General features: G+C 43.8%; 1 protein-coding gene across 1 annotated transcript in view; it reads left to right on the plus strand.

Moving 5' to 3' along the window:
- The window catches only part of FBXL17 (F-box and leucine rich repeat protein 17), a 1080613-nt gene extending 1067615 nt beyond the window's left edge, over nt 1–12998 (plus strand). Inside the window, exon 9 of the mRNA XM_029572164.1 lies at nt 11910–12998. Within this exon, the coding sequence (XP_029428024.1) occupies nt 11910–12047 (138 nt within the window). The 3' untranslated portion in view covers nt 12048–12998. The remainder of the gene's footprint in view (nt 1–11909) is intronic.
- The last annotated feature ends 2152 nt before the right edge of the window (nt 12999–15150 follow it).

Below are 15150 nucleotides of genomic sequence, written 5' to 3' on the forward strand. Positions count from 1 at the left end.
CTCCTTTCTCAGTGCCCTTGAGGCCTGCGTCTTGCCCGCCATTAGATCTTCCACCCCACACCCCCCGCATCCCTGGAGGGTCGCAGTGAAGGGAAGGCCCCTTATGATCCCTGGGAGGGGGAGGCATCCGTATTCTCTTCTGCGTAATCGGAGGATCTGCCTCCCGAGCCCTCTCCTCTGGAAGACCAATGAAAATCTCCCCTGGAGGATCTTTCCTTCGTGGGATTCGTAAAGACCATGGCAGAATCGGTGCCTTTTCAGCTTTTAATAAAGCAGGACACCAGGCATAAGATGCTTTAGATTCTACAATTCATAGATTCTCCGAAAGAGATGATGACAGTGCCAGTCCATGACATCTTCAAAGAGCTGGTAACCCACCTTTGGGAACACACCATCTCTGTGCCACTGGTTAACTCAAAGACAGACACGGTATACCTAGTCCAGCCATCCTCTAGGTTTGACCGCCGTCAACTCCCCCACCAATCAGTGGTCGTAAAGTCAGCCCTGAAGAAGGCGAAAAAAATCTACACCCAAGCCTCAGCTCCCCCATGGTGAGAGAATAAGGCTGTCGATGCCCTTGGACGCCGGATATTCCAGGGCACCATGTTGACTGCCCAGATAGCTTGCTACCAATTATACATGAGGAGGTAATCTAGGAACCTGTGGAAGGAAGCAGGCCCTTGAATTTAATGAGCACCTACCACAGCAATACTAGGAGGATTTACAGACAATCATCCAGCAGGGCCTAGAGTGTGATAAGCATGAGGTTCGCTCTGCTTATGTCATATCAAGACAGCCATGACAACCACTGCAGCGGGCATAGGAGCTCGATAGACAACGTAGCTGTGAGCCTCAGACTTGCGTCCTGAAATACAAGACTATCTCACTGATTTGTTGTGTACGGGGGAAAATCTGTTTGGAGACAGAATTAAGGAGCAGTGGCGCAGCTGAAGGACTATCAGGAGACCCTTCAGCAGTTGCCAGCTAGTACCTCTGATACTTAGCCATTCAAGAAACCCCCCTGAGCAATACCCAAAGAGGCCTTTTTATCGACCTCGAAAATACTGCCCACCAGCACTGAGGTCCAGGGCTCAATGGCCTTCTCCCAGGATGTGGCCAGGACAACCTCGGCCATCCTGGGCAACTACTGTTCCGCCACAAAACCCCGCCACAGGGTTTTGACTGGTGGCTAGGGAGCATGAGCCAACCTTTTCTACCTGACACCGTCCTCCTGGTTGGGGGTCAGCTCCAGCTATTCACAGATCGATGGGCCTCGATCACATTGGGCCTTTGGGTCCTGTCCATTGTGCATCAGGGTTACCAGTTGCATTTCCAGCAACTTCCACCCCGCTCACCTCTGTGTCCCCGGTGGAGAGAAATGAATTTACAGATACTTCGGCTAGAACTCTCTGCCCTCATTCTGGCTCAAGTGGTCAAACTCGTCCTGCCCAGCCAACAGGGCCAGGGGTTCTACTCCAAGTATTTTCTAATCCCTAAGAAAACGGGTGGCCTCTTGTCCATTCTGGACATGAGAGCTTTAAACCATTTTTTGGTAAAGGAAAATTTCAAAATGGTTTCTTGGGGCACCCTGATTCCCCATCTCAAAGTGTGAGATTGGCTCTGCTCCCTCGATCTAACAGACTCATATGCCCATATCCCCATCTTTCGGTCAAATCAGCAGTACCTGCGATTCCTGGTTGATGGGAATCACTATCAGTATCGCGTTCTGCCCTTTGGCCAGGCATCTGCATCCCGGGACTTTACCAAATGTCTGGCAGTTGTTGGAGCCCATCTTCGAAGGCAGAGAATTCATGTGTTTCCTTACCTCGACGATTGGCTTAGCAAGGACAACTCCCAGCAAGGGGCTCAATGTGCCATGCACATCATGATCCAGACTTTGGAGCTGGGATTTCTGATCAACTATCCAAAATCTCACCTCCAACCGTCATTGCAACTGGACTTTATCGAAGCTCAACTAAACACAGTCCAGGCGAAGGCTTTCCTGCCCCGTGGCAGGGCGGAGACCCTCGCGTCTCTTGCTCAAGAGGTCTCTGGCTGCCACCATGTCTCAGCACTCCAATTCCTCCATCTGCTGGGCCACGTGGCAGCAACTGTGCATGTCACCCCTTTTGTTCGGCTGCACATGCGCAGAGCACAGTGGACGTTGTATTCTCAGTGGTGTCAGGCTGCTCAGGACTTACGTGCTCGTGTTCTCATCATGACACTGTTGCAACAATCTCTCCAGTGGAGGGCAACCCCCTGAAATCTGGAGTGGGGATACCCCTTTTGGAGCCTTCAACCCCAGGCCACCTTCACCACCGATGCATCTTGGATGGGATTGGGAGCACATGTTGCAGGTTTTCACGCTGGGGGGGTTTGGTCTGCTCAGGAATCGCAGCTTCAGGTCAACATTTTGGAGTTGCGAGCAATTCGGTACGCCCTTCAGGTGTTCTGAGAGCAGCTCCTGAAAAAAGTGGTTCTGGTTCAGACCGACAATCAGTTTGCCATATCGAGTAAGAAAAGGGAAGTGATTATCCCCTTGTACAGGTCCTTGGTGAGGCCTCACCTGGAGTACTGTGTTCAGTTCTGGAAACCATATCTCAGAAGGGACAGAGACAGGATGGAGGCGGTCCAGAGAAGGGTGACCAAAAAGGTGGAGGGTCTTTATCAAATGACTTATGAGGAGAGATTGAAGAATCTAAATATGTACACCCTGGAGGAAAGGAGGAGTAGGGGTGATATGATACAGACTTTCAGATACTTGAAAGGTTTTAATGATCCAAAGACAACGTCAAACCTTTTCCATTGCAAAAAAATCAGAAGAACCAGGGGTCACGATTTAAAACTCCAGGGAGGAAGACTCAGAACCAATGTCAGGAAGTATTTCTTCACGGAGAGGGTAGTGGATGCCTGGAACGCCCTTCCAGAGAAAGTGGTGAAGACCAAAACTGTGAAGGATTTGAAAGGGGCGTGGGATAAATACTGTGGATCCATAAAGTCCAGAGGATGTGAATGAAGAGAAGAGGCATGGGGGTGGCTTGAGGGAATGATGGCTACTACCTGGAGATGAATATCCTTATTCAATAATGCGACTCCAACATTGATCTATGCTTCAACGGCAAGAGGAAATGTGGAAAAAAGAATTTGCAACTACATAAAAGCAGGGAGTAGTTGCTTGTTACGGCGGTTACTACCCCAAACCAAAAAATACCTGATACTTCACTTTCAATGCAATTCCAGCATAACTCTCTGCTTCAACGGCAGGGGAGGAAGTTTAACACTTCACACATATCCAGCATAGCGCTCTGCTTCAACGGCAGGGGAGGAAATTTGACAATTCACGTATATTCAGCATAGCCCTCTGCTTCAACGGCAGGGGAGGAAATTTTGACAATTCACGCATATCCAGCATAGCCCTCTGCTTCAATGGCAAGGGAGCAAGTTTGATATTTCACTTCAATGCAAAGCCAGCATAGCTCTCTGCTTCAATGGCAGGGAGGAAGTTTGACACTTCACGCATATCCAGCATAGTCCTCTGCTTCAACGGCAGAGGAGCAAGACTGATACTTCACTTTCAATACATAGCCAGCATGGCTCTCTGCTTCAACGACAGGGGATAATGAAGAAAGGTTGATCTATATTCAGGCAACAATCAACAAGGACTGAATTACACAGTCTGAATAAACAGATAAGCATGGGTGTAGCTTGCTTATTGCGGTGGTTAATACCCTTAACTAAATTAAGCTATTTCACTTAGATGCAGTTCCAACACTGCTCTCTACATTAATGGTGGGGGTGGAAGGGAAATAGAATAAAAAAAGGTTACTAAGAGCCAAGAGAAACGGATAAGTATGTGAGAGAAAAAAAAAAGTGCGAAAGCTTGCTGGGCAGATTGGATGGGCCATTTGGTCTTCTTCTGCCGTCATTTCTATGTTTCTATGTGGTATCTGAACAAGCAGGGGGGGAACAGGGTCCTTCCCCGTCTGTTAGGAGGCGGTTCACACTTGGTTGTGGGCCATCAAAAACGGCATCACCTTCCGGGCAGTGTACTTACCGGGGGTGAACAACACCCTAGCAGATGCCTTGAGCCGGGCATTCCAGCCTCACTAGTGGTCCCTCAGTCAAGAGGTAGCAAAACGGATCTTTTGCTCCTGGGGGACACAGGACATAGACCTCTTCACCTCCTTAGAAAACAGGAAAGTGCCCCACTTCTGCTCCCTCAGCCGGAGGAGAGGGGAGTCGATGGCAGATGCTTTCTAGATTCACTGGGGCACCGGGTTGATGTACGCTTACCCTCCCCTTCCTCTCATATTGAAAACGCTCCAAGAGTTACAGCAGGATCAGGGTTCCATGATCCTGATCACCCCCTTCTGGCCCCCGTCAGGTCTGGTTTCTGACCCTTCGGGACCTGGCATCGCACCCGATCTGATTGGGGTTGGCTCCGGACCTAATCACCCAGGACCAGGGCAGGCTCTGCCACCCTATCCTGCAAGCCCTGTCGTTCAAGGCTTGGATGTTGACTGGGTAACTGTGCGGGCCCTCGGCCTTTTGTAAGGGGCGTCAAGTGTTATTCTGGAGTCCAGAAAACCTTCCACCAGAAAATCTTATAATCTAAAGTGGAAAAGGTTCTCATCTTGCTGCGAGGAATGTGGTCTGGATCCCTTCTCTTGCTCCCCTCCCACATTCTTAGACTACCTATTGTCCCTATCAGAATCTGGTCTACAGACCAGTGAGGGTTCACCTCAGTGCCATTGGGGCATACCATTGGGGTACGGATGGTACTGCATTTTCTTCACATCCACTCGGGATGATTCATGAGGGGCTTTTTACAATTGAAGCCCCCCACTTGCCCTCCAGTGGTCTCCTGGGATCTCAACGTAGTCCTCTCGCGACTCATGAAATCTCCGTATGAGCCATTGCATTCTTGCAACCTGAAGTACCTTTCCTGGAAAGTTACCTTCTTAGTCACAGTTACATCAGCTTGCAGGGTCAGTGAACTGCAAGCTCTTGTGTTGTTACCCACCTTATACAAAGTTTTGTCATGACAAGGTGGTCCTGTGAACGCACCCGAAGTTCCTTCCCAAGGTGGTGTCAGAGTTTCATATCAAGCAGTCTATTGCATTGCCTTTCTTTTTCCCAAGGCCTCACGCTCACACACTGGATTGCAAGAGGGCGCATGCCTTTTACTTGGAATGGACAGTGCCTCACTGCATCTCCATTCAGCTTTTTGTCTTCTTCGACAGAAACCAATTAGGAGTTGTTGCGCCAGAGGTGGACCCTTGGGCCAAGGTGGGGTTGACACAACCCGTAGGTAGGGACCTACAGGTCCCCACCATCTGCAGGCAAGAGGGCTGATGAACAGAGGCCAGCTGGAGTTTCACCAATTCCAGCCCTCGTTCCCTGCGGGTTGAGCCTTTGGGTGCCAGGGCCAGCTGGACTTAGGTGGGCCTCCGTATGTTGTCTATGAGGAGATTGAAGTCAGCCCAGAGTCAGCAGGGGAGAGATGGTACAGTCTTGCACTGGACAAGGTAGTGTCCTGGAGACTCGGGTGCCAAAGGAACAAAGACAGACGGGGGCGCCCAAGCAAGAGCAGGCCAAAGCCTGAATAGACCAAGTCTAGAACGTAGACTGAAGAGGCGTCGTGGCACAAGCTTGAGTCAGGGCTGGCGGCAATCTGGGAGCAGTGGCAAGCAAGGCTGAGGTCTGATCACGGAGATAGTCAAACGTAGTCAAACGATGCAGAGGTCCGGGTCTGGAGAGAGGCAACGATGTAATCAGGCAATGCAGAGATCTGGGTCTGGAGAGAGGCAACGACGTAATCAGGCAATGCAAAGGTCTGGGTCTGGAGAGAGGCAACGACGTAGTCAGGTAATCCAGAGGTCTGGGTCTGGAGAGAGAGGCAATGACGTAGTCAGGCAAAGCAAAGGTCTGGGCTTGGAGAGAGTCAATGGCGTGGTCAGGCAAAGCAGAGTCAAAGTCCATGTAGGCAATCCGAGGAAAGGTGAAGAGCAGGAACATAGGAACAAGGAGTCAGGAACCAGGATCAGCAAGGAACAGGAACACGGGAGTGAGACGAATTTCTCAGGAGGCAACAAGTACTCGACAAGCGAGGGGACCTGTTGCAAAGGCAAAGCTAGGAAGCGGAGCCCAGGCTTAAGTACCAATGCTCCGCTGACATCATCATCCGGGGCCGCAGCTCGGTTCCCGCCATGGGCCCTACTTAAGCATTAGAGATGTGCGTGTGCATGCCTAGGGTGGGGCGCGGCGCCGATTAACAGTGTCTCTCTGCAGGCCATGCGGAGAGGCCCAACGTGGAGCAGTGGAAGTGGTGGCTGGACCGGGAACACCAGAGTCTGTAACTGAGCCGGAGGCACCAGGGGTGGCCAGAGGGTGGAGCTGGTGGCCTATCGCCACCAGGGACAAGGAACCAGGTACTGGAGTTACTGCAGAGAGGTGAGGGGCCATGCCACGAGTCTGCCACAGATAGCACGCGTAACAGGAGTCATCTCTAAACAGACCCTATCCCATTGGCTAGCAGATTATATTGCTTTCTTCTACGCACAGGTGGGCTTGCAGTTTGACGGTCACGTCAAAGCTCACTACATGCGGGCTATGTCAGTCTCAGTGGCTCACTTGTGTGCAGTTCCCATTCACGAGATTTGCAGAGCAGCAGCCTAGAGTTCCCTCCACACTTTCATCTCACATTACTGCCTGGACAAGGATGGCAGGCAGGACAGTCATTTTGGACAGTCCATCCTGCATAACCTCTTCCAGCCATGAAAACCCAACTCTCCCTTCCATGGGCCCCATCCTTGGATGCAGGCCTGCTCCTGTGGTTGTTGCAACTCTAGTTGTTGTGCACGTTGGCACCGGTTCTCTTCTGCACATGTTCGGAGAGGCCTGGAGCTACTTAATCACCCATGTGTGAGGACTACCATCCTGCTTGTCCTTGGAGAAAGCAGAGTTGCTGACCTGTAACAGGTATTCTCCAAGGACAGCAGAATGTTAGTCGTCATGAAACCCGCCCACCGCCCCACAGAGTTTGGTTTTCTCTCGGTTTATTTATTTTTTCGTGAACTCTATGTTGTAAGACTGAAGAGGGACCCCCATGTGAATGCATGGTTAGCAGCGTGCTGGGCATGCTCAGTGTGCCTGTCAAAGTTTTTCCATGCTAGGCTCCATGGGATGATGAAACCCATGTGTGAGGACTAACATCCTGCTGTCCTTGGAGAACAGCTGTTACAGGTAAGCAACTTTGCTCTTTCCTTAACCCCTTACTGCACTATTTTTTCCAACAGAATTTTTCCATCGGAAAAAAATATCACAGGGAGCCCACTGTGATATTTTCTCATGGGAGGGGCCAAATATCATAGGAATGCCTCTCCCCATGATATTTGGCCCCTCCTACGAAAAAATATCATGTCTTAATAAATGACCTCTCAAAGATTTGAAAATTCAATCTGCACACATCATTTCACTGCCCCAATCTAAACATGCCCCTGGGAATACTTCCTCTCAGTTCAGCCAATCATACATGCCTTGTGAAACAGTACACAGAATTTTAGCTGTGTTGATGTAATTTTTTGGCATCTTATTATTGCAGGTGAAACACTTTCTACCTGTGTAAATCACTTTGAAAATTGTCCTCTCCATGAAATAGTAGATGATGGAAAATAAAGACCAATTCGCCCATTGTGTTCTACACTGTTAAGGTATCACCCCTTGACCAAATAAGTTTTTCTTTTCCTTCTCTTCAGTCCTGGGTAGATAAGCATTCAAATCCCCATACTTATTGAAGTCTGTTATCAAAATGAAATTCCTGGTGATTATGTTTTTCAGTTCTTCCTATCATTGAGTAGCTCTTGAATTTCCTGGTGTCTTAAAAATAAGCTAGGCATTGTCATAAAAATACTTGAACAAATGCAAACTCCCACACAAATGGAAAATAGGAGAAGGAGTGGCAGAGAAATGAAAAAAAAACTTCTGCTGGACTTTTAATAATTCACATGAATAGTGAGTAAGTCCAGCAGAAGTTTGTATTTTTCATTTTCTTCATTGCTTCCTTCCCCATTTTATAAAAAACAATAATAATAATAAAAATAAAATAAAAATCTTGTAACATACTATCCTGCAAAGATTTCAGTGGAACAAACACACTTCTTTTTAACATTTGGCCAAAATATACTTTTGAATATAGGTAATTGACAAGGGATGTGTTCCTAGTGCATTTTTTGAGCCTAGTTGACCAGAATATAAATAAAGTAATGATGCAAATTTAAAAAAAAATGTCCAGATGTTCTATACAGCTCTTAAAGAAAACTACTGAGAACTTGTGGTTCTTAGGTTAATCTTATATTTATCTAAAGGATGAAGAAATATGCCTACTTCTGTGATATGAACTGTATTCAGCTTAAAAATAATTGACAAATTAATCCCTTCACGTCATTCCAATTGTAAAGGTGTTTGGTTTAATTAGGCTTATCAGATTGTCTTGTCTAATCAAGGATAAAGGTTGTAGCTTAGACAGTTAAGGTCTAGTGGGGCCATCCCTGACCTGCCAAGCTTGTACATTTTAATTATTGATTCCCACTATTTCAAACCTTTTTTTTTTGTTTTAACAGACTTTTATTTTGTGTAGAGTTTTCAAATGCTGCAGTGGATTTTTCATACAATACTGTGCAGTCCCCAAAATATTATTAAATATTATTTCATCATGTTCTCCCAGAGTCAGTGCACATCTCCTTTGAAAGTTTTCCTAATACATTCTCAGAACTTTATCAATGAACTGAACTTTCAAAAACATATATGTACATAAAATGCTATTTTACTCATGTACAGAACTTTTGAAAAGTACCTGTAGTATGTGTAAAAGTATGATTGGAAATGATTTTACGTATACTTTTACATGTGCGTGAAAGAGTAATTCCCACGGGTGGAGTTAGGGCAGAGAAACTATTTACATGCATAATTTTTGAAAAGGTATGCACACTAATGTAAGAGTGAACATACACACCTGCTCCCATGCAGGCATAACTGTGCACATTATGCATCAATATGAACCCATTAATTTTCAAAGCGGATTTAGGTGCTTAAGTCCATTTTGAAAATTATGGCTGTGAAATCTGTGTGAATGAAGAACACAGACAAGTATTCAGACTACACCCTAAACACTGTAATAAAATTGGACCCAATATGTTTATATAAGCAATTATTTATATATAACATTTTATATTCTGCCTTTTTTTTTTTACAAATGGTCTCAAGGCAGATTATAATCAAATTTGAATTAAACTACAGTTGAAAATAACATCACAGTACTTGCCAGGGTCATTAGCAATCATTATTGAATGAACTGTCCCTTCAAAGCAGCATTATAAGTTCTCTTCTCTGGTGAGCAGAGTCTGGGAAGGCCTAGTTGAACAACCATGTCTTAACTCTTTCCCAGAAATGGGCCGATGCAGTAAAGTGCGCTCAAGCCGAGCGCACCGTTAGCCCCCATTTGGACATACGTTTTCACCCCTTATACAGTAAGGGGTAATAGCGTGTGGAAAACGTGCGTCCAACACCCCCCCCCCCCCCCCGAAACTAATAGCACCCACAACATGCAAATGCATGTTGATGAGCATATTAGTTAGTCCCGTGTGATACAGAAAGTAAAATGTGCAGCCAAGCCGCACATTTTACTTTCAGAAATTAACGCCTGCCAAAGGCAGGCGTTAATTTCGATCAGCACTGGGAAAGTGTACAGAAAAGCAGAAAAAACTGCTTTTCTGTACATCCTTCGACTTAATATCATAGTGATATTAAGTCGGAGGCCCCAAAGATAAAAAATAAAAAAAATCTGCCTGCGGCCCACGGGTTGGAAAACAGATGCTCAATTTTGCCAGCATGCGTTTTCCGAACCTCTGGCTGTCAGCGAGTTCGACAACCCATGCTGGTAAAATTAAGCGTCAGCTGTCAAACCCACTGACAGCCACCACTACTGTCAAAAAGGAGGCGCTAGGGACACTAGCGTGTCTGTGGGCCCTAATTTGCATATCTGGGCTTCCTGAATCGCGCCTGCCGAGAGAGCGGGGAGTGGGCTGGGTTTGCCAGTCTGCGAAGTGCTATTGCACAGACTTAACATCGATTTTAACTACACCTTTTTCAGTAGCATTAAGCCGTGCAATAGCTTGCGTTACAGGACGGTAAGGTTTTATCGCATTTCGCAATGTCACCTGACAGGTCTGTTTTAGTAGATTTGACGCTCCCCGAGCACCAGCCTAGCCATGAGAGAGAGAGACTGACTAGCCATAATGTTCTCTCCCTAGATAGGTATTTGTATCCCTGTGGGTGGCCCACCTGGTAACTTGAGGTGAGGTTTAGGTATTGGTGTAGGGGTTAGGGGCCACTTTGACATTCAATGTGAAACGTACGAACAGAACAGTGCACTCTTGTGAAGATTTGATGACCTTCAGAGTGAGGAAACTCACCCAAAGATGAGATTTGTGCAATGTTCTCTCCACCTAGCTTGATGTTACCCAGGTAGAGAGTCCATCAAGCTAGGTGGAGAGAACATTGCACAAATCTCATCTTTGGGTGAGTTTCCTCACTCAGAAGGTCATCAAATTTTCACAAGAGAGCACTGCTCTGTTTGTACATGTCACTTTGAATGTCAAAGTGGCCCCTAACCCCCTACACTAATACCTAAACCTCACCTCCAGTTACTAGGTGGGCCACCCATAGGGATACAAATACCTATCTAGGGAGAGGGCATTATGGCTATGCGCTCTCTCTCTCTCTCATTAACAATGGTCCCCCAGTGGTTGAATGCAGGAAATATAACAGGTATGGCACTTATCGCAAAATCTGAAAATGTTATTGCAATTTGTGCTAACTTAGCTGTGTATATTAGCATAAAACAGGCCCCTTTTACTATCGCATGCGATACTTATCGCATTTTGATAAATCCAGGTCTAAGGATGAAAAGGTTGATATTCGGCACCACTTAATTGGATAATTAAGGACTTATTTGACTAAGTGGCAGTGGCTGAATATCTGTCCACGCTTAGTGACCGCCGCTTATCCAGATAAGTACTTAGCCAGCTAAGTGGTGGGTAGGAAATGGGCATTTCCAGGAGGAGCTAAACTTAAGTCTGCCACCTCTGATAACCATCCTCACAGAACTGACAAGTTAGTTTAAGAAAGGCCTGCCTTTTATAACACAGTCATCACATGCTGATAATTTGTCATATGCTACCATATAAAAGCTGCATTAACATACAGTACATCATTAGCATGCATTATTTTTGTATGTATCTTTATTAATACATACAGCAAAAAAAGGTGCCTATCATTTTTAAATTACCAAAATGATTGCACTTTACTACATTGAGTTATTTGGTCTCCTGTTGCCCCAGGCACCTAATTAGAATGTAAGCTCTTTTGGGAAGGGACTACTTTTGTCTTTATGTAATTTATTGTAAAACAGCTTGGAGCTGATTACTCTATAAATACTGAATTGAATAAAATAACTACCGGTATATTTATGATTGAGATAAGATAGTTTAATGAGCTGTAATATTTTTGGTCTTGTTTTTTATTCTGAGATCAGACTTAGAATATGATTTTTTTAAGCAAATGATAAAAGTATTAAAACTGTAAACATCCAATCATAATGGCAAGCTTTTCTAACACCTCAATTCACTAAATAGGCTGATCATGTATTTTGCATTATTTATAGTGACTGCTAAATAAAATTTCATAGCTGCATAGAAGCTTCTAATAGTAATAATGGTGATGTATCTGTTATTATGAAGCTAGCTGATGCAGGCAAGAATGATTGTTATCCAAAAGGTTTGGAAGAAATTAAATGTTTATTATCATCCTATATTCACTTAATAAGGTCTTCTATTTGGTTTTCTTTGTAGGTGAATGAAGGGACAGTGGAACAGCTAGTACAGCAGTATCCTCACATCACCTTCAGTACTGTTCTGCAGGACTGTAAACGGACCTTAGAGCGGGCCTATCAGATGGGCTGGACACCTAGCACATCGACTGCTTCTTAATGTTCTGTACAATATGGGGAACTGTAAGGCATTTGACAGGACTTGCAGGAACTGCAGATTGAAAATATTTTAACTTTTGGGCGGGGAGAATTTTAAATAATCCATATACTTAAATAATTTGCTTTCTTATATCATTTTTCTTTTTGGAAAAATGTATGCAGCAAATGTCTGTTTTTCCAGAAGTATTTTTTTATTTTTCTTTATTTTTAAGTTTAGTGATTTATCAGGTAAATTAATTTTTATGGACCCCTCCCAACCCTATGAGATAATCTAAAATTATACACACACACTGATTTGAAGTCAGCCTATTGCTGAACCACAAGTATGTTCATTTATATGCCTTGAAATCTTCAAATGTCTAAGACTATGAAGGAGGTTTCTCAGCTCTTTTTTCTTATGATGCATTTCAAATGTAGGGACTCATAAGTTAGAAAACTACATCATGCTTACTTTGGTGTGCAACTATCTTCAAATGTTGGAAGCATATGCTCAGAATTGCATTATATCATTCATATATATATATATATATATATATATATATATATATATATATAGGCACCTAGGTCATGAGGTGGATTATTATTGTTAATACTGTAAATGATTTGAGTTCTGTATAATACTAAAACTTTTATGCATCAATCAATTGTTTCTTTTAGTCTGCAATTGTGTTAATCCCCATGTAATTGGTAACCATGCTATTGGTCTTAGATACATAAAACAGAAGACATAATCTCCATGCAGTTGGGATCCAGATTTGAATCCACTTACTCATATTAGTTATTTGATCATCTATGATATAGTGTTGCAGTAAATTATGATTTTTTTCAGATTTGTGAATTGGCAGTAGAATAAATGATGGAAAATATTGAATGAATATTTACAATGCAAACTTTTTCAAGGTTTTCTTTTGTTTTAGAATCGCTGAATATATCATTTATTTTTCACAGATAATATTTTTTTTATTTTATTTTCTGGCATTTTTGTAATGTAATTTAATCTTTGCAGTTTTTCTCTGGTACCTTGTTCCCATATATGAGGGAATGCATTGCATATGGATAATGACTGGAGAAAACCAAAATATAAAGCTGTCTTCATACAAAGATAAAAACTGTTTCATATTCTTTTTACTTCTGCTGTTAAATAAACTTACCTTTTTATAATTATACTTTAATGCTTATAGCAGCATTACCTAATACATTTTCAACTGCTAGACCAGACCATGATACTAGGGATTTCCCTCCTCCACAGCTCATGGAGACAAAGGAGATACCACTCTGGGATATAGAGTGGATGTGATCCTGGTTAATACTAGTAGACTCTGTCTCCAGCAACTGCAGGCATGTGAAGAGTGAGGCCCTAGCCTGGTTCAGTTCATGTTGCCCTAGGTCAACAAACTTTAGGGGTTGCATTTTCCCAGTGGGAACGTTCTCCCAGGGCCTATCCTGGACAATTATCACAGTAACCTTAGGGGTCTGTGGAGCCTTCAGAGAGTGATGGCTATCCCAGTACTCTTAGGGATCCATGGAGCCTCCAGAGAGCAGTTCTTGGATTCTCAGGAACCTGGCAGCCCATTTAGAAAAAAAAGAAAATGGTCTACAGAACTGCTCTATTTCTCTGGTCCTGCTCCTCCTCCACCCTCTCCCTCCCCCATCCCTCTCCCCGGTGAAGAAACATCAAAAGTAAGTAGAACCCATATCTGTTTATCTGCAGGCAGTGGATCCCTGGAGATAAGTAGCAGTTGAGCCATTTTATTTCAATGGGGGAGAAAAATTCAATATCAATTTGTTTGATCAGTGCTGTTTGTATGTACATAGAGCTGAAGGAGACAGCAGCTGAATTTGTTGTTCCCAATGTGGGAGGGGAAACTTAATTCCCTGTGGTTGTGCTGTGTTCCTGGTTGTTTATGGGGCATTGCAAATGTCCTTGTGAAACCTTGCAATATATAAGTAGAAACAATTTCCCATAGTATAATATCACTATGAACTTACCAAGGTCAGGCTGTGCAAGAGAAGAACTGTAAAGACATGCAGTTCAAGGGCTAATCCAGCAGCAGTAATAAGACAGCTCATTTTGCCTATATAGGACCCTTTGAAAGTGACTGCAGGAGTAGACAATACCTAGCTTGTTGAGTTGTCCAGACATCAAACATTTTTCAGAATACATGTGCACTCTTTAATTGGTAATTAGCAGAGTAAGCCAGGTTAGGAGATACAGTTATCTCAGCTTGTGAATTTGTTAAGCTATCACAGTACAGCTCAATGACCTACTGTGCTACAGAGGTTACCCTCCTGTTTGGTGGAAAGGTCAGTTGTTGCTTTAAAAAAGACCTCAAATGGTTGTCCCTTGCTGCTTACGTACACATATTTCTCTTCTTGCTGTTGATTCAGCAGCTGTGACTTAATTGATTAAAGCACTTGCCTAGTAAAACAGGAGACCCTGGATTTATATTCCAGCAGTGCCTTCCTTTATACAGTGTAGAAAAATATACTGGTTTACTTAATTACAAATAATTCTACACTGACTGAATGATCTAACAGCAAAGTACAATGTTACAAGTCTCTTAAGTGTTTAGAACTAACCTGAAATGGAGAGTCTGACAAAAATATATAGAGAGAGATAAAAGTGGCCAGCTTACCTTTCAGCTACACAAGGCTGAGAGCCTGACTGCTCTATACAATGCTTCACCTGGGCTGCCTTCACACACCCTCTGTGTCGTCTTGCATAGCCCTAGCAGCCCTTAAAAAGATAATGTGCAATTTGCAGCCCTGCAATTTTACAGTGTCAATCCATACTTGTTAGAACATAAGATAAAAATAAATAAAACTACAGTTTAATATGCTATGCAACATACTTATCTGTTGAGACCCTCTTAACACAGAGATAAATTTATTTGCTCAAGATAGTTCCATGTATCTTTCTCTAAGGAACTTGAGCATTAACCATGCTCACCAAGTATAATCATTGGTCTCAAAATTTGTTACCTATTCTTTATAAATGTGCTCTTAAATATGTGCACAAAAGTAGTGAATATAAAAGTTGATGAATCATGAACTTATCTAAATTCAGTATTCATTGGATATTGAAGTAAATCCTAGTTTTCATC

The sequence above is a fragment of the Rhinatrema bivittatum genome, chromosome 1 (assembly GCF_901001135.1).
Source record: "Rhinatrema bivittatum chromosome 1, aRhiBiv1.1, whole genome shotgun sequence".
Classification (NCBI taxonomy): domain Eukaryota; kingdom Metazoa; phylum Chordata; class Amphibia; order Gymnophiona; family Rhinatrematidae; genus Rhinatrema; species Rhinatrema bivittatum.